This window comes from Hippocampus zosterae, chromosome 9 (genome assembly GCF_025434085.1).
Source record: "Hippocampus zosterae strain Florida chromosome 9, ASM2543408v3, whole genome shotgun sequence".
NCBI classification, from domain to species: domain Eukaryota; kingdom Metazoa; phylum Chordata; class Actinopteri; order Syngnathiformes; family Syngnathidae; genus Hippocampus; species Hippocampus zosterae.
The window spans coordinates 13371079-13391680 of NC_067459.1; the positions used below are offsets into that span (position 1 = coordinate 13371079).

The 20602-nt window shown below is 40.4% G+C and overlaps 2 protein-coding genes across 5 annotated transcripts in view; both read right to left on the bottom strand.

Moving 5' to 3' along the window:
• Positions 1 to 8003, bottom strand: part of pax7a (paired box 7a) — a 61181-nt gene extending 53178 nt beyond the window's left edge. Inside the window, exons 1-4 of one of the 4 annotated variants that reach the window (XM_052075698.1) lie at positions 7547 to 8002; positions 5913 to 6148; positions 4527 to 4656; positions 4160 to 4288 (exon numbers count right to left, since the gene is read on the bottom strand). In XM_052075698.1, coding sequence (XP_051931658.1) covers positions 4160 to 4288; positions 4527 to 4656; positions 5913 to 6148; positions 7547 to 7631 — 580 coding nt within the window. In that variant the 5' untranslated portion in view covers positions 7632 to 8002. Of the gene's footprint in view, positions 1 to 4159; positions 4289 to 4511; positions 4657 to 5912; positions 6149 to 7546 lie in introns of all 4 variants that reach the window. The other 3 variants (XM_052075697.1, XM_052075700.1, XM_052075699.1) reach the window with 3 other exon arrangements.
• Positions 1 to 20602, bottom strand: part of prxl2b (peroxiredoxin like 2B) — a 260615-nt gene that overhangs the window by 196816 nt on the left and 43197 nt on the right. The window lies entirely within an intron of this gene.

The window sequence follows — 20602 nt, forward strand, 5'->3', positions numbered from 1 at the left end:
ATGGTTCGGCCTTTGGAGAGCTTTTTCAAGTTGTTGCATGTTAATAAACATGGGCAAAAGCTACAGCCATACCACATCGAATCTACTCGTAAAGTCACTAAATCGGACTGCATCGCATCGTTGTGTTTCAAAATCGTTACATCAATCTATTGTATGTATCGAATCGTCTTGTGTAGGGAGAAATATTATTATGATTATTGTTGTTATTATTATTATTTCTTCTGCTGTCGTTGTTGTGATTATTATGATTTTTCGGTGTCTGGTGTCACCGCATGGTGCGATGTAAATTCCAGTGCGAAGTGACTTGAGTGTGTGCGCGGGGCCAGGGGAGGTTAATCCGAGTTTAATGCAGTGAAGCACAGCGCGGGGTCGGCGCTATGATGGGTATGTTATCTCTGCCCACCATTTGGGTGCTCTCCCCTCTCCGTTCTCAGCCAAGCCAAATAGCTCGCGAGGATGAAGTTGTGCTCTCTCTCTCTTTCTCTCTCTCTCTGATTCCTCCGCGCCCGAGGAAAGAAAACGTTATTAATAGCTAAATAACTCGCCCATACTTTCACTGAATCTCTCTCACACACTGTTCCAGATGGATTTGTTTGAAGTGCGCTCCAGTCCCCCCCCCCAACCACCAAAACCCCTGCATGTGCCCACTCCCCTCCACCACACACACACACACACACATCATCGTTCTCCATTCATTCAAAATATAGCCAATGTTGACGTTTAGAAAAGGGAAGCTTGTGCGTAAAAAGGACAACCCGCAATCAAATAATACTTTGTTTGTACCACCCCCCAATTAAATTTCAACCATGCCGGTGTGCTCCCCAGCCCACCCCTCGCACCTTTCTGTCACTTGCCCTCCCTCAAACTGGGAAATAATCCCACCTGGCATCTGTTTAATTAGACTGAGGACCTTTGCTAATCCCGCGATTTGCTCGAGTGTCCATCGCCTGTCGCCGCGTGCGTCACTTGCGCGTATGGCAGATGTGCATCATGCAAAAATAATCGTAACAGTAACAAATAGCAGTAAATATATCAATGACAATAAAAGATGACTTTCTGTGATATAAATATACCGGCCAATATTTAAAAAAAAAAACAATGTGCACGGCAAAATAATAGAATTAAATAATGGAAATTATGAGTTATTTCATTATTGAATATGTTATATATATATATATATATATATATGTATATGTATAGTAAAGGTGAAACATGTAGACTCTTATGGATAGTCTAATTGTAGTTTCGTTTTTATTTCATGTTGTATTCTTTTTTTCGTGTCTCTCGATGTGCAGGGAAGTTGATATCATGACCAATAAATCACAATAATTTTTCACATTTTCAAGCACTTGCGTGCTGCATAAATTCACGTCTCAGATTTGTGGTGTAAATAGCTACTACGGTTGTCAGTGCCATAAATAAACCAATATATTAATTCATTTTTTTAACCTGATAAAGACAATATATGGAATATGTTTTTCAATCATAAACAGTAGATGATTTTTAGAGAGTAAAAATAAATTTTAACGCCTTTTAATCGATATAGTGTGCTGCTGTGCAATAAAGACAACTAAAATATTAATTACATTACGCACAATTTGGTTTTGTTTTTGTTTTTTTTTTACACACGGAGGAAAATCCAGTCGCATGTCATTTTCAGGGATTAAACAGGCCTGCATCTGTGCTTTGTGTTTGTGTTGTAAAACTGCAACATAAAATGTTTCTCCTGCATGGTAAAATGTTTTTGTTTCCTGCTTAATGTTATGATTATTTTGTGAATTATATTTTACAGGAAATCCTCGGGGCCATTCGAAAAAATAATAATAACAATAACATTTGGGAGCGCAAATGGCCCCGAACCCATATTTTGCACAGCAGCGCTTTCCACCCCTCTGATCTGTCATTAAAAGAGAATGACACGACGGTAATGTGGTTAGCAGCTTGAGCCGCCATTTTTAATGAACTCCAGATTAGTGTTGGGATAATTCCGTGATGTAACCTCCAGAACACGCACAACAAACAACTCGACAAATAAATAAAACCAATTTAAAATCTGGAGACGACACCCCCCGCACCCCCCTCAAAATATATATATAATAAAATTGTGAGAGCGAAAAGTGGATGGAGGAAAAAAAGAGCCCTCATGAATGTTTTGCGCCCAGGGCGAGCCACGATGTGAGCTCGGCTCTGAGATGAAAGTGAAAAGAAATAAAAGACTGCGTTTAATCTGCTTGAAAGCCCCTCTCCGCTCATAGAAGGGGGCCGCGCCGCGCGCCGCGCGCCGCCGGAGTGAGCGGCTGATTGGGGATAAATACATTTGAGAGCGTGCCTGCCAGCGATTACAGCCGGTGTGAACACGTCGTCACCTATTCAGACGAGCTGCGTCTCCGCTGCTCCCCGCTAATAAGTATTAACATTATGATTCTTATTAAAAGCCGTTTCGTCTGCTTTTTATAGCCACCTAATTCTCTCTTCTGATTTCAAAACACACGTATTGCACAACGGGGACAAAACAGCAGCCAAGGGAATTGGAAATACACGTGGTCATGCGTGCATGTGGACGCTTGGAGCAGAATCTGTCCTCGTGGAGAGCGGCGTGGGGCAGGGGGACCGGACTGTGCGGGCGGAGAGGGGGGGGGGGCGTTAAATAGCGAGCGTTTTCGCACCATCAACTGATTCCACTCCATCGGTCCAATACATAACATTACAGAACTATCTAACAGCGGGGCGTGTTGAATCATTTATCTCCTTTTTATGGGTCCCCCTCGCTGCTTTTATGCAAAGTTTCCTGGCGTTTGTTTGAAGGAGCGTTGACGTGCCATGCGGTGCGGCGCTTCTCGCTGTTCTGCTTTCCAGGATTTTGCTTTTTTTTGTGGCTCCGTGGAAAAAGAACAAAAATATGAATGGAAGGGAGGTTTGTTGAGGGTCATCTCCAAGTTGAAAAGGGGAGTGTAGTTGCTTGGCCTTTATTGTTGTTATGCGCATTATATTGAAATCCGGCCCCGAAACGCGCAGGCTCCAGGTGCACGCTTTGGCTTTGAGTAATTACGTACGCGTGAACCCGATTGAAAATGGAAAGATGACGGAAAGAAATATTCTGCATGAAAGATTTTAAAAATGGTATTGTAGTTATTCTATATTTTATTGATCATTCTAATTTTAGTCATTTCCTACACTTAATAAAACGATTTCATGAGATTAGCCGGTTCTCATAATGAGGAATACATTTTAATGCAACTCCTCTGCGTCGACTATGTTATCACGTCCAAATTTAGGACGTTTGCTTAATTACGCACGAGTGACCAAGAAAAAAAACAGTCGAAATCACCGAAAATTAAAATATGTATTCATGATGTTTTTGAATGCAGGACTTTTATTTTTTATAGGCATTTTGGGGCGATTCTAATTGAATAATTATGCGCATATATTCAGGTCCAAATGATTTTTTACATTTACAGTAATGTTATAAAATATAACAACGATGTCTCCTTTTGGCCGGAAAGAAAATAGAATACAAAAAATGTAAGCAAATTACATTATTTATATTTTCAATGTTCTTAAATAACTGTCATATGAGTACTTTTGTCCACAGATTGGCTGTGATACCTTTCCCTTCCTTTTCAATTTAATTTACTAAGTCGACTTCACCTATAAATGTCTCAAAAATTTTACTGCGAATGTAATGGAGAAAAAATAACATGCAGCTACATTATAAATGGAAGAATTTTTATGAACTACAAACGAGCAACTAAACGTCCATTCAAATGTAACAAGTGGTGAAAATGTGACCTTGGGTCAGCAGCCGTTTGGAGGGGCGGCGGGGGGGGGGGGGGGGGGGGGGCTTTCTTTGCGAGGGGAGGGGTGGTGGGTGGTGGGGGTCAAAGCAGCACACCGCGATGAATGGCTGACCGTGTGAATGAATGAGGCGCAATTGGCCAACACAAATTAATTTCCTGCCGCTAAATACCTTCCGTGCCAAGGCTCTCATAAATAATGGAGTGAATGAGCAAAAGGAATCAAGTCCCACGAGGACGCCTCGGAGGAAGTGCATTTGGACATATTTGGGCAAATCTTCCCCTTCCGAGCCAAGAGGAGGCTGACAAGACATGCAAGTGGTGGATAGAGAAGCCGTTAAGGGCCCATAAGGTTGCTAACTTACATTTATCACCGAGGATGCCATCGATGCTATGCTTTGTTTTCTTTTCTCCGTCTTCGTCCTTCTTATCACAGTCATCCTCGTCATCTTTTTTGCCAAATCGGGCCCTCAAAACGCGGCTGATGGAGCTCACTAATGGCAACAAGAAGGTAAATGGGTGATTAGCCCTTTTCAAACCCACAACACAACCAGATCATCTCATTTGAAGAAGGACACTAAACAAAAGTCAAGCATATTTTGTTGGTATCTTTTTTTTCTCCTCTTTTTTTCTTTTCATCAAGCAGTTATGACGACAAGCGATGCTGCACTTGTAGGCTCCTATGATAAGGTTATTAAAAGAAGAATTGCAGCTTACCAGATGAAGCCTCACCTGAAGGAACTGTGCTTCTGTCGCACACCCCGTCCTTCAGCAGCTTATCCCGGATCTCCCAGCTGAACATGCCCGGGTTCTCTCGCTTGTACTCCTCGATCCTCTTCTCCACGTCGGGAGTGGCCACCTGCTGCAAGTTGCATGGACAGAAGGGTGGGGGTGGGGAGCAATTTAATTGGAGCCATTTCATGGTAGGATATGGATTCATATATTGTTAAAAAAAAGTACAAGTTGTTTTTTGCTGATACCTTTATTCTTTGTTGAAAATGTGGGGAAGCATTTTCCCATTAAAAAAAAAACACCAGCCATTTTGTTGAATTGCCCAACTGATTTTTTTTCCGTTTTGTTTCCTTGAAATTTGTGTTCACGCAGATTTTTTAAAACCAGTCTATGTATGATTTAGCGTCAAAACACTTGTCAAAGTCCGTCATTTCAGCTAAACATTTAAGTCATGCACTATCACTCAATTTTTTTCATGCAAATGGAGAATTATACAGATATCATTCATTACAACCAAGGAATCATAGCTGATGGCTATGATTATTAAATTGTGTGGGTGTATCTAATATTATTACTGGTGACGATATAATATTATAACAACTATTATATATGAGCTTGACTTTTGCCACCAGAGCAATATTTAACCAATTACATTCTGAAAATATAAAAAATGAACACATAAAATCATAAAATATTAATATTTTTTTAAGAACACAAAATGTCATAGTCGATCGTGGACGTGCACGTATCATGTTGTACACAAAGACAGTGACCAGATCAATTCAAACTGTTATTACTTTTTACTACACCAATGAATAGGGCGAATAAAAAGGAGCCAGTGAAAGAAAGTTGCAATGAGGATGCAATTACAATCGTAATGATTTCGACTCGATTTCTTTATTCTCATTGTACGGTATATGGTCACAACAAAGATATTCTGTTGCATGGGATGCCATTGGAGTGCCATCTAAAATATATACATACGAATGAATATTTCTGATCTAATTGTCTAATGTAGCGGACGAATAAATAACAAGCAGGCTGCGAAGGAACGAAACTATTTTTTTTTTTAAATGCTTAATGCTTTTATATGCTTCCTGGTGTACCTAATGATATGGCTGGTCTCAACAAACGAATTACACAAGCAAATGTGTGAAAAATATTACAAAACCAGAAGGGGGGGCGGCGGGGGGGTGTTTCCGGTTGTTTCCCCTTATTAATTACACCATTATATGGCGTGGATAAAGGCTGACGTCACTGGTTACTATGGTCATAATGTTGGTAATAATATTGAATTGGATGCGCACAGGTGTACTTAATATTGTGTCCGCTGAGTGCACGCATTCCTCGATGGATTGGTATCCCCGCCCTGCTCCGCACACTCACCCTGGGCTTGCTGCCCCCGATGGCCCCCGGACGGATGGAGCCGGTCTCCTGGTAGCGGCACAGGATTTTGGACACGCAGCCGTGCGAGACGCGCAGTTGTCGCGAGATGACGCACGGCCGGATGCCGTGGTGGGCCATCTCCACGATCTTGTGGCGAATGTGGTTGGGCAGGGGTCTCCCGTTGATGAACACGCCGCCCAGCTGGTTGACCCGACCCTGGCCCAGTGGGGTGGAGACTGCGTGGGCAGCAACACACAGATGTAAATAAAATAAAATAAAATAAAACAGCACAAAAACAGCACATAAAAACACCTCGCTTGTTTAATTTCCTTTTTTAATTTTAGGCACAGATTCGGCGTGTCACGCTACATGCATGCACCCGAGCGCACTCCACGCGCTCCACTCCCACGAGTGGAGAGCCAGAGAAGAGGATGACACTTTGCCACCTTGATTATTCCTAGTCATGCTGTCCAAATATTGATGTGATCCTCCAACGGTTCTCCCGTGGCGTATTCGCCATTTGCTGCGGCGGCCCTCTCGAGCAAATCCACGACTAACTTGCGAAGCCAGACGCGCGTGTGGATGTGTGTGTGCGCGCGGGTGTTTCCCTTCGCCACTTGAGCACGAACTCGGCCCTAATGGGAAAACGATTGCCATAAATGCATGCAAATATAAAAAAGTGGTCTTCACACGCATCCTCCTCATCGCCCCACGGTCGTATGCTGTCGCCAAATTAACAATTAGATTGCCTCTTTTGGCGGTAACGTGTTTTTTAATGTTATTAAAACCGACACTTATTGTGATAGGTGCTTATGACACATCTACAACGGAAAAAATGGCTATTTGGGGTCAGTTCAAATGCTAGATTTGGGACGAAATAGAAGAATGTTGTATCACATAATCGTTGTTGTTTTAAAATTGGTTTACGATTTTAAAAAAAAGCAAACAGGATATATGGAGATTACTTATTTGAAATTATAAGAGAGTTAAAAAAAACTTGACCTTCATGCACATGCCACCCCCAAAAAAGACTGATGTGTCCCCAAAAAAAAGCTCATTTGTGATCCCTCACACGAAATCCACATGAACAGTACAAGAAATAACACCAAATGACGATTTTTGTTATGATTGCAAGCACTTTTTTTCATTCAAAAAACGTTTTTTACTATTTATATTATTATTCAATTATATTTAAATATATTTAAATATCAAATTATATAACCAACATTTTTCACATTTCTTTTTTTAAAAATGCAGTACTAATTTATCAAGTTCATGATAAAAAAAGACTTTTATGGGGATAGACAAGGCCTTTATGGACATGAGATAAATGGTCAGATGATGTCAGCATTAAAGGAAATATGGAATACAATAGAAGTTTTTAATGTGTTGTTTGAAATACAAACATGTTTTGTAATTTGTTTCCTTTTTGCACTACTCTTAATTAAACACGTGACCTTCATGTACTTGCGTAAAAAATTGCAAACATACAGGATATATAAATAGTTTTTTTTTCGTTTGGTTTACTTTCTTTCATTCGTTCTTATTTTAATCTTACTACAGTCTAAATAACTGCAAACGTGTGACCTTCACGCAAATTTCTCGAAACCACCCCACAAAGTCTGTCCACTCACCTTCCAGAGGGAAGCCGGTCCGAGGGTAGTTCTGACCCGGCGTGGGGCGCACCATCCGAGGCACTGTTCCGGGTAAAGTAGCCATCCTGCAGCTACTCGCTCAGCAGCACCGCCACACACACAAAAAACAAACAAACAGGAAGGCCTCGAAGCTGCTTTCACAAAGTCCAAAACGTCTTAGATTGGGTGTGTGGGGGTGGGTTATAAAAATATTCAAAATGAAAAACTATGCAGCGAAATTCCAATGCCAGGTGGGGTTCACGCGAGGTTCACATAAGATGAGAGAGGTGGGGTGGGGGGGGGGGGCAGTATTTCAAAAGAAAACAGCAATGGTCTTTACAAAATAATTCTCATGAGTCAAAAAGGCGATTAGGAGTTTGGCAAAAGCAGGCCCTCCTGTCCCGTTGGTGCATTTGGCGTGAGTGTAATGTCTGCTGGTTGCGTGGAAGTAGTTGAAGTGGGCAACTTTGGTGCACACGTCGTGGGAGGAGGCAGACGCGCGTTCCCATAGGCTGCCGCGGCCTTCTCCTTTTCGCATTCAAAGCCAGTGGGCTCAGCCTGCAGAGCCGCCGACCAATCACAGGGCCCCGTTGGACATTTCCAATGCACCGCTGCCACCACTACCACCATCCTCATCCTCATCCTCATCATCATCCCCAGCAGCCTTCTCAGCCTCCATCACATTAGAGCCTTCATGCACACAAGAAGCAACTATTCAATGGAAATATTATTTTGAAATGGAATTCGCTCTTTCCCAGTGTCTGCCGCCATGGCAATTAAACGTGGGCTATATCGCTTAAAAAGCCATTATTCGCATAAAATATGTAGTTAAGCACTTTTTGGGGGGTTAAAAGATTTACTATAAAACAAACACAAATTTTGTTGAATGTCAAATAACAAGTACAAAGAATGTATATGTGATATGAATTCATTTTGCATGAATTGCCCGTATCAAATGCATTATGGAGATAAAATTCAGGTTGAAAGTTTAAAAAACAACATTACTTAACACGTCATTATTCTATGTATAATATTTCTTACGATTAATCAATGAAAAGCATAAAACACTCAATAAAAGCATCTCGAGTAAATGAAGTCAGCATTTTAGGGCAACGCCAAAATTGTGCAAATTCACTTTTGGACTTGTCAATTATTTCAAAATCCAATTTTTATTCTATAAGAAATTGGATCATTTCAGCATTTAGGAGGGTGCGGCTATTGACAACGGGTTGATGTTTCCCTGGAGAGTAATTGCTTCATCATTGAATATGTATATACAGTATATTATTTTGTTTTGTACATACTGTATGTATGCGCGCGCGCGCGTGTGTGAGAGAGAGAGAGAGAAAGAGACACACGCACACACACGCACACACACACACACACATACGCACACACACGCCCGCGCGCGCGCGCGCACGCACGCACGCACGCACGCACAAACACACACACACACACACACACACACACACTCCGTGCAGTTGTGTGTGTCAATTGCCGTGCACAGGCACTCCTGGTGGAGGGCAAATTTCCACAAAACATTTTTCGCCAGCGACAATTAGGGGAGTGTGCTGGGGGTGAAATGGCGATTTCACATATGCAGATGCAGCGTGAGCCCAAGTGGGGAGGATGCAGGAGCCCCGTCCTGACCCTCCAAACTGTGTTACTCAAAGAGAGAAAGGGGCAGGGTCATCAATCATGTGACAACCATACAACAGTGCTGTCATGGCGAGTTAATGTTGGTTTTACAAACAAATACAGTTACATATTGTCAAAACAGGTACGTGCAGCCTACTTTTCCTTTGGAAGCTTCCTGCAAAACTGCTGACAATTCTTGCTGCTTAGTTTTTACAGAGGGCGACGATGCAACTGTAAATCGCTTGTCATGGAATAAGCTAAAAAGAAACTAACTGTTCTTTGTATTAAAATGTGAAAATGATCTAATAAGTGATGTATTCACCATGATGGGGGAGTGTAAAGGCAGGTCAGGTGGAGAATTGCTACGCGGAGGGGTGTCTCTTCACATAAACACAGCTAACATTGAAGTGTACTGTACATCATATTCTTATTGATAACATTATCTTAAGGTTGCTTTAGCCATATTGGAAAGTACTTTGTACAGAAGTATATAAAGAGAAAACAATGAGTTCCAAACAAACACATGTAGGATGAATCCTTTGCACCAGTGAGTTCTAAGCACTGTGCCATGTTATGCCACATTATGATCAGGTGTGCCATGAGAAACTGCCCAATTTTATCGAAGTAGGTTGAAAAGGATTTATTTGCTACAAGTAACGTATTTTTGTTCATCTCTCGATGCTAGCATCAAATCGAGAATAATGAAATGTTCTTCAACTGAATGGCAGATGGTATTCATTCACCTGTTGCCATTCATACAACAGAATTATACAGTTTTGTTCCAACGAAACTCGCTCAGATTTTTTTAAAAGAATGTCAGTAATTTGACATGGGATCATCATTATTTCAGTATATCTTATAATTTTTCTGACATTTGTGTTCATGTAAAATACATGCAGTATCTCAATAAAGGTTGGGAAGCACTGCTTTAAATTGGCATGCTTTCTCTTCTTCTGAACTTCATTATTGTTTGTGCCCAGCGGAAGCCTTGTGCGAAGCACAAGCTAATCGTGTGCATAGGTAGAGTTTTCTTTTCAGGGTATTTTCATGGACAGGCACAGTTAAAAAGGGGTATTTGTGCCGTTGTGGGAGTGAACAAAATAGACTTGCTTCCCGGCCAAAGGAAGGGGCTCCTCTCATTTTCTTTGAAATCATCTTGCCAGATGCCCTCACGCTTTGACATTGTAGAAGAATAGACTCTGTACGCAAAGTATGTTTTTCGGAACTGCAGGCAGACCACCACAGGTGGATGATGGGAAGTCAATGCCAATGGTGCACTTGGAGACCACCTTCCAACGCGCATCTATGACCATGTGGGAACATCACCCCACCAACAGCTGTATAATATTTGATCTATTCCTCTATCTCATTCTAAAATCCTCAGATCAAAAAGCCCAGAAAACAAAAAGCCGTCAATGCTACTATTTGATCATTAACATTTGCTTGGTCATGTTTCTCCTGGCCCTCAAAGGACTGATTTTAGATAATTACGTGTCCAAAGTGAGAATTTGTGAGTGTTTTTGTTCCAACTTTTGATTGGAATCAGTCAACAAATTTGGACCGTTTGTTCACATTTCCTGAAATAACATTTAAAAAAAAAACTGAGTGCTTGCATATAAAGAGAAGTGGTTGGGAAACCGCACTCTTATACATTTCACAGCTTGTTAGAAATGTTCCTTTCAAGCTCATCAATTCTTCTTCTAGTGGAATTGTGTCCACTAGTGGGCGACTGAGTTTTTTTTTTGTTTTTTTTCCCTTCCTTTTTCATCTTCCTCCCTCTTGAGCACACAAACACTCTGCAATCTTATCTCCATCTTCAAACGCTTGCGTCTTCTTATTTGCGTCACAGCAAATTAGCAAAGTTTCTTTTCATGCTTGTAGGTGTCATGTTTTATCTTCGTATTGTTCAGTACAAAGCAAAGTAGAAGAAAAGGGACACCATGAAAAGATTTGTGTCGTTTGCGAGCAGATGAAAAGGGAGAGATGGTTTCCATTTCTTAACTGTCACACAAATGGAATAAGGAGGGAACCGCTGTAAACATGAAAATGTAAAAACTATAGATGTTGTATTCACCATGACGCCTGGCATATGACTGTGTGTGCTTCATCTCAGCATGGATGAGGGGGATGGATCAGTTCTGTGCTTCTCGCACTTTTGTTGACTCTGTGTGTAACTCATTGCAATAATTGTAGTTTTTTTTACTCTTAATTGGGTCATCAGAATTACTTTGGGGTTACTGTTGGCTATATACCCCCAAATCACAATTCTAACAGGAGCTGGCTGGATTTCAGATTGACCCAGAAAACAGGCAAGTTTCCACGGATCAATTTTTGTGGGGAAAAAATAGACAAAAACATCTGAATACACTTGTTATGTTATTTTGGAAGGAGGAGACTGTTTTTCACTGGAGGGGGTGTTATCTTTCTACCCTCCTTAATTAAAGTTCAAGCAAAATAAGCACTTTTGTTTGTTTACAGTGCATTCAGAATAGAGTATATTTTCATTCATATTGATATTTTACTCATATTTATATTTACTAATTTTCAACCACACACTGATTAAAATTTGAAAAATATACATCATAGAATATTTTAATTTAATAATCATTTGGACGATGGAACAGGTTAATTGCATTTCCATTTATTTCAATGGCAAGAGTTAATTTGATGTACAACTGTAAGTATTTTTTAAATTCATTTAAATAATGTCTATATACATTTAGTGCTTAAGTGCAGTCCTCATGTTTACACAACGTTCTTTTGTGAGACACGAAAAATTGAAGTGGTAATGCTACGGGGTTGGTTGCATTGTTGCAATCTCAATCTTAAAACGGACTGACTTGGGTCCACTACACTTGTTCAGTTGAATTTTGTGATGTTCTGTGCGCTTAAAAGACTGCGCGTGTTTTTATGTCTAATAAATTAGACATTGATTTCATGCTTGCATGTGCTTGTGTTATGTTAAAGAAAAGGTCAGGATCACCTTGAAAAAAGAATTTTTAATCACAATAAAATAGAGGGGAAAACAACACCGCTAATAGATTCTAAATTGTTTAGGCCTATTTTATACTGCCTGTGGACGGCATGGCAGACATGCTAAGCACTAGTACACCGCGCCGCCAGATCAGAAATAGTTTGCTGCTTGGTGCTTTCTGCCGCCTTTATTATCATTTCGTCTTACTATTTATTGTGTATGTTAAATCGCTCCATGTACAGCACTTTGTATGCAGTGATGGCTGTTTGAAAGTGCTCTATAAATACTGTTGACTTGACTTGACTTGGCAATAACTCTGTTCATGTAATTTCTATGGTATTACTGTAGCACAAGAAAAGCTCCCTCTGACCCCTTCAGTCAAAACAAAAAACACATGAATTCTATCGATGAGCTGAAGTCTGAGAATTGCTGATGTGATGTAGGTTCAATCTCGAATTCTGCATTTTCCCCAAAAAATATTAGTGTGTTTCCAAATGGGACAAACTTCACATGGTTGTGAAGTTAGAGTGTTCACTTGATCTCAATGAATAGTCGTCCTCAAGGGATACCGGTAATTCCATTCGTATGAAAGACATAAATAGTCCTCCACATTGACCAAAAGAGACGGACTTGTGCTTAAAATATCAACTTGTAGCATTCTTCTCATAAGAATGCTAACTGTGATAAATTGGCACTCTAAAATGAGGATGTTATAATCAGGATGCAAGTTTTTGCCGCTCTTGCACTGACAAGAACGCTAACTACCATGCAATTTAAATGGCCAGACTTGTTTGCGCATCCTTGTTAACTTGTTGAGACAGCTTCACATCTGCTTGGAATTATCCATCACTTCCTTGTTGGAAATATATTATTATGACTGAGGGGAGGAGAGGCGTACAAAGGAGAAATGTCACTTTAGGTTGTAATTGAATGAATGAGACATGATAGGAGCCACGCAGGTGAGACAAGGGACCTAATGAGGAAATGTTACCCTCGACTACTTGAGGTCGGTTGCGCTCAAAGCTGGGTGCACTCACACGTTTATAAAACAGCAGCATATACACCCAAAATATGGCAAGTAACTGCCCTCAGCAAAGATGGATATGATAAACTTGATCAAAAATGGCCACCATAATTGGAGCATTACAAACAAGGCACCAACTCCAGGGTGGACAGTTATAATCCCAGGGGCCTGCTGCAGAACTCAGAGAGATCCTTGAGATGCCTGCTGCCAACATGGCCAAGGCATATGCCCATGCATTGCCTTTGATGAGGAAAGTCGCTCCTGCCAACATGGCCCCCACGTAAGACACTCCAGTCTTACTGCATAGCAGTGACACAATACACCAAAAACCTATACCACCCTCTGTTGATTGCACCACAGCACCAGTAAACAACAGCGGCTAATTTTGGAACTAACAAAAAATTACAAAAAAAAGTCCTGAAAAAGTTCAGACCAGGGGTCACCAAGAATGTGCAATAAATAGCTTCCGGTTCTTTGGTTGTCATCGCGGGCAGCACGGTGGCTTAGTTGTTAGCACAATTCGCTCACAATTGGGCTCTAGTGCATTTTTATAGCTCTTGTTATTTTCATTAGGGTGGCGGGTGAGCTGTAGGTGATTGGGCAATTGGAGGGATGCACCTTGGACTGCTTACCAATATCACTATCCCAATCAAAATCACTTGTTGGGCACATGGAGTTCAACAACCACTCACATCTATGGACAATTATTCAATTGTCCATGTTGATTTTTTTGATGGGGAGGAAAGTCATTTAAGAACTTGGGACTTTGATTCCCAAGATGGCGCCCGAGTAGGCAGCCTTCGGCAAGTGCTCTTCAAGAGCCTTGCTTTTTTGTTTTTTTTTTTGTTCTTTTTTGCTGTTTTTGTATTTTGTTTTTTCACATGTTGTTTGTTGTTTCATTGTGTGGACCTGATATGGACTGTTTTCAGTGCTTTTTGGCCACGACATTCGTCAAAGGAGCAGTATCTGTGCTTGGTGGTTGCGCCTTCTCGGCAGCACGCCTGTACCAGCACAGATTTTGATTGGGAGGAATGTCGGCGCCATTGACTGTCGGTGCTGGACAGACCTGGGGCGCTTGTGTTTTTTGCGCCAGTAATGGGCAGCATTTTCACCGCCCCGATTTGTTCAGTGGCTATGTCAGCGCTGTTGGACAGTCGGCGTTGGTGCGGCTGGATGGATGGCCGCTGAAGTTGAGGATGAGGAGAGAGGAGCGTTGGCGAAGAGCGCCGATGCGTATTTGGAACCGTGAGTCGCCGCTTGGAATTGAAATGGATTTCCATGGGACAGGAGAAGTGAACCAATGTCTTTTTTCGTCAATGGATGCTACAGCTTCTTGTTGACTTTGAAACTTAGCTTGTAGCCGACGTGTGCACATTTTGAGCATGACGTCTCTGATCCACTGGTTAAAGGACACTTTGATTCTCTCCTCTTTCATCTCAAACCGCTTCAAACAACAAAGCGTGTGACGGAAAAGTGGTTAGGACTGCACGACTGTCCGTGTTTTATGTTATGTGTTGTGTTTATTATTTTACTTTATGTTAACTGTTTTGTAAAGCGCTTTGTTACAGCTGCCGCTGTTGTGAAAGCGCTATATAAATCAGCATGTATTGTATTGTATTGTATTGTATTGTATTGTAAGAACAGGAAGAACATGCAAACAGTTGATTGAAATCACTTTTCAAACTGTTCGCTGCACAGTGTGTGGCGGAGTCGAAAAAAAAAGACATTGTGGGTGTGGGAGAATAACATGTGTCAAGTTGACATGTGAGTCTGCTGTTTGACATACGAGAGCAAAGCATAATTCAACGTGTTGATCAAACACGGTCAAAAGCCACTTATAGAGGGCAGCTGCCTGCAGATCCCCAGAAGAACAACAAGAGTGGTTTGTTTTACCGAGTGACTTGTTGGTTTTAGGACAACGGAAGTAAACACCAAAGGTGATTTTTGCCTTGCCTTGCCTTACCGCAGGAATACATGTAACCAGTTTCCTCACATCTAAGTATAAACAGAAGGTGTAATCTCTGTTCATATGAAAAGCAAAATCCGATGTCGTTTGACAGTTTTTGGACCAATCAGCAACTATTGCACAGGCAGGAATTATGTGCGTGGTTTTGATTGAGATCCAAATCCAAACAATAACAGATAGAAGGTGTTTGCCGTACATTCTGGCACCAGGTGATATGAAAAACTGAATCAATCTACTCAAGACTGATTCTGAATGTTGTGTATACAAGTTATTATAGTTAATGAAACGAATGAAACAAAAATTGAAAAAATATTTTTGTTAATGAAATAAATAGAAACAAGAGTCTTTCAAAAAAACAAGAATGACAACAAATTAAAACTATTAAACTGGTCAACACATTTTACATTTTTTTTTAAATCAGAGATCAGAGAGAGCAATTGTAATAGTAATATAATGTATTGTATATTTTATATGATAGGGTATAATTTTCTTTGTACCAATGAATCCCGATCAGTGCCATTGTGGGACCAATTTAGTACCTCTGCTTGAGTCTGGATCCGATCAATCCCATTTGTGCGAGCATGGTATCATCATATCACAACGATCTGTGACTTGAATAAACACATTAACACCCACAAAAAATCTAAACTACGGTGAAAGCATGGACCATGAAATACGATCTACAGTGTAAACAATATGCAAGGCTGACCAACACTACATTTTTAGCCCCTCCACCCGTTTCTTCACATTCTGAGAGACCCCTTGAATAATGAAAAAAAAATAATTATAAAACGGTTACAGTAGACCCTCTTATACTCACGGTTCAGCACCCTCTGATTCACCTATTTCGGGATTTCTTTTCTCCAATTTTTTTTAAGCTTGGTTTGGTTCAGGGCTCAGATCTTCTCCCCGTGAATAACGGGGCTTGGTTGAAACTAAATCAACAGCGCCTCGGGTGGTCATGCTTTCAACTGATTCAAAATGACAACATTCTCAATTAAATGGATGGAACAAATATTAATAGCTAATCAGCATTTTTGTCGATATGTACGGGTGGGATTAGCTGGATGGGTGCAGGGTGCTTGGGCCGTGATCTAAAGCAGGGCAGGGGACACATCCTGTCGCTGTTCATCACGTGTGTCCGTGTCCTAACGAGCAGGCCATATGTGCACCACCCGGTGGCGTGAGATGGAGGATGAACGGGAGCAAATCAAGGTTGCCCTGCACTGCGAGGCGGCTAGAATACAAGATGCTCTGATAAAATGATGCTCGGAGCAGCCAATCAGTTCATGCCAAATGTGAGCATTTGTCTCATAAGGAAGCTGGAAGGAACTAGGAGCCAACAAGCGGAAAATACGAGGCACATGACAAAGCACAGATGACAATGGGCTATTTTCGCTCCACAAAAGCAACAATGCCTTTTTATTCCTCAAAACAAAACAATATATTGTAAAATATGTTCATCTGTGTCCACACTTTTAACATCCCAGCAGAAGTACCTGTTCTCTTTTCTACAGTCACAGACAAAAACAATCTGACCTTTATTAAAAATGCATTTTTATAAGCATGGTCATGAGTTTCAAGTTTGATTCATAGTCTGATCTTGTGTCTTTGATGATTCGCCTCACGAACTTTTTAAAATGGTGAAGAATGAGTCACACCTGCCGACAACAACCCATAGATAAGAGAGCTCCAGCTACAGTGTCTTCAAATGGATCTAGGAAGTCAGACAAGCTACCAACTAGATGTGGCAGCGGTAAAATAAACAGCACCTACGGAAAGGTAAACCATGTTTAGATCACAGGGTTATAATAGTTTTGGATTTTCATTCATTGTTATCAGTTTTTATTTCATTTTGACTTTTTTGGGTGAATCAAGTGACCTGGAGGAAGGTGGCATCTAAAACATGCTGGATAGGGGTCCTCAAGGACCGGGGTTGGACACTCCAATTCTAAGCAGCTCATGTTTGAACTCTTTTCATTTGAAATACAGAAAACAACTTTCTAACATAAGAGGAAGTTGACACTTGAATTTTCAGCATGCCCAGTGGCATTGAGTAAATAGTTTTCAAGAATGATGTTTTATTGTTAATGTTCGATGTGAATTATTCACTTTTACAAGAGACAGAAGACTTGTGTTCATCCACCACTATTATTATTATTATTATTGAATTATTGTCCACTCACTGTTGGTGTATTTCATTCAACCCCGTTTAAAGTCAGTTCAATAAATTTTAAGCCAGATAGCCTTGACCAGTGTAATCACGAGTTGAAGTGCAGCATCTGTTCTGCACCAACTGTACAAACTGTCATCGTATTGTATTCTACCACTGATCACTTTAGCTCTGCTTGATACTTTGCACATTGTCTCACTTACATTACGAAATGTCCTTGCATACCTATTTGTCAAGTCCTTGTTTACGATGATACTAATGCAGCGTGTTATTCCGGAGACACATTCCTTGTGTGTTCTACATACTTGGCCAATAAAGATGATTCTGATTCTGATTCTGTTCACAGAAAATGCTTATGAGCTCAATATTCTTTATCATGTGCTTGTGACTAACATTATATATTTAACTCAAAACATATACATTCATTCAGACGTGGCGACATATGAATGCTTCATTTTAACTGATAACACAGACACGCAAGCAAAATAAAAAGGTGTAAAATAATTCAACGTCATCCGTTTCCTTTATACGTACAGTATGTCACAATAGTTCACACTGAACACCAACTGCTGACAACCGCTTTGGACCATCAAAACCATGTTTGGTTTTCCACTTTCACAAAGAGCACATTCTCTTAAATCCCAATGAAAACAGTAAGAACTAAAACAACGAGATTCGCAAAGAGCCTTTTGATTTGGTTATGACTTAGGACACAGCAAAATGTGTGACTAACTACGTCAAAAGAGCGGTCTGGGGTAACGGGGCCCAGTAAGTCAGCAATTACAAAGACAATAAATAGACTCTTACAGAAACTGTGTCAAACAATGCCCTGAACAGCCTACTCGTGGCCATGTGCTATTAAACATACAATTCCAGCTACAACACATAAGAAATTGATCTAAACGAACAACTCCTGTCACATCATAAAATAATATGTCAAACCGCATGGCTTAGGTTGTCCAAATGTCGGTTTTCGAACTTTGCACCCAATCCAGTTCAGTCACTGTTTTGTTGTTGTTGTTGTTTTTTTTAATTCATGTAGATTTGTACATGTGAGGCAAGGTCATCTCTGCAAATTTTTTTATTGTTATGACTTTGTATTATTTTTTTCATAAGCTTGGTCCCTGCCCCACCAAGGTCCAAAATCCCATCTGAATCTACTTTGGTAAACTAACTCCACTCTCTAAGCAGCCATCTTAATGCAAGCATTGTACGCCACATGAATGACCAAGAAACTGAAATTAATAGATGAAAATTATTATTAACTATTTACTATAATTACTATTAACCACTCTGCCCTATCAAAAGACATCCATTGCCTAGATGTCAAAACTGCGCAAATAATAAATCTCAAGCACATCGTCCAGCATATTTTTAAAGCACAAAATTATATTTTCAAGCTTTCCATCAGCCCTGAATCAACCATGGGGACTTATAGACCATTAAAAATATGCGTTTGTGACCGTTGTGTGGAAATGAAAAAGGAAGTCACAATTGCTAATGCGACTCCACAATTTGCATGTCAAACTGCAAATGTAAAGAAAAATACTTTGCTGGGTTTCACTGGGGGTTGCTGGCAACACTTTATTACAGCAGCTAGCGTAATAATCCATTTTACGTCCAATTCTGTGCCTGTGTGTGTGAGTGTGTGCGTGTTTGTCTGTCTGTCATGTGACAGGAGCAAGATGTTTGGGTATCACGCTCTGATGTGCATGTCAAATCCACTTGTCCTCACACACAAGCTAGCAGTGTACCACTTGGATAGCAGAGGTCCGACCAGAACGCCGCTGGGATGGAAGTCGCAACCTACCACAGACAGACTTTGGTCCTCTTACTGACTATAGAACCGCTGTGAGTTTCTATTCCAGCTATGTATGCCAACATTGAAAATTGCATTGTAAAGTTGCAAGTGGGAAGTCATGTTTAACAAACAGGCAAACAAACTATTTAACTCAAATCAAGGCTTTCAAACCTGAGTGAGAGTGTCAAATCAGGCAAGCCTGTGTTGCAGCTTCACACAAAAGTAAGAATGTTAAACAAGGTTTTAAAACGTGCGTTTTCAGGAAGGGTTAAGACTTTCAGCCTTAGTTAGGGTTTCAAAAAAGGGTTCGGGTTTGAAATCAGAGTTTTAAGACACTTTTACACAAGTTGCGGTAGAGGTTTCAAAGGTTTCAAGACAAAGTTAGGGTTAGGATTAGAAATCAATACTTAAGAGTAGAAAGGCTTTTTCCTCTTTCTTCGCCGTACAGCTGAACTGTTCACCTAAAAAGGGACTAAGTGTTGCTCATCAACAACGTTGCTGTTCACTGAAAACAATGGACTAGGTCAGCTTGAATGTCATATTTTTCCATTCGGTATTCACAAAAGCACAATTACAATGACTGAGTTTTGCTAACAAACTGGGATGTAAAACATTGTCTCGTGAACTCAGGCTGTTGCCAAGATATTTAAAGTGAACAACATCATGTCTCTTAATTTCATGCCCAAAAACTTCATTGGTGGTGTCAACTATCGTTTGCCTTCGTTGTGGATAAGATGTACTGTAGCTGTCAGCAGTCCTGACAATGTAATTATTTTTATTTATTCTTTTTTTTTTTTACAGTGTACACAACAAAAATGAGTGCGGTTTATAACAGACTGCGTTAAATGGTGCCAAATATAATACAAACAATAAAAAGATGGGCTGTGTCCAAATGTGCACACTATTCCCTAATAGAGCATGATTAAAGGGTCACACCATTTCGAAGGTGTGTCTGAGTGTCCAAAAGAAAAAAAAACTGTAGTAGACTGAAAATTACTCACAATGGACTTAGAAAAATAGTAGGCATCGATGGTCACTCAACAGTCGAATAAAAACCACAATGCACTACGAGCATGAAAACAACATGCCGTTAGTAGAAATATCAACGTGATACAGTTACTACACACCATGGAAACAATGAAATCATTTTATTTAATTGAAATATATGGACAGCAAAGAAAATAAAGTACAGTTTCAAATACATTTTTTTGATTGAAAACAAATAGTCTGAGATTTAAATGCGCTTATGCGTCATGACATGTACGAGAGCGATCATTTCAGTTGCCCATCTCTATAGTTACAGCTAAATAAGTGGGAAAGGGGGCACTATGGTCAAATGAGCTAGGTAGTTTTTGGCCCGCCAGATTTTTCCTGCTTCGTTTTATTGACTGAAGGGTGAGAGCACATGCTTATTCATTCCCATGAAAACAGTACATTTTTGCTTTAATCCTGCAGCTGCAAGATTACTAAATTTTAGCGC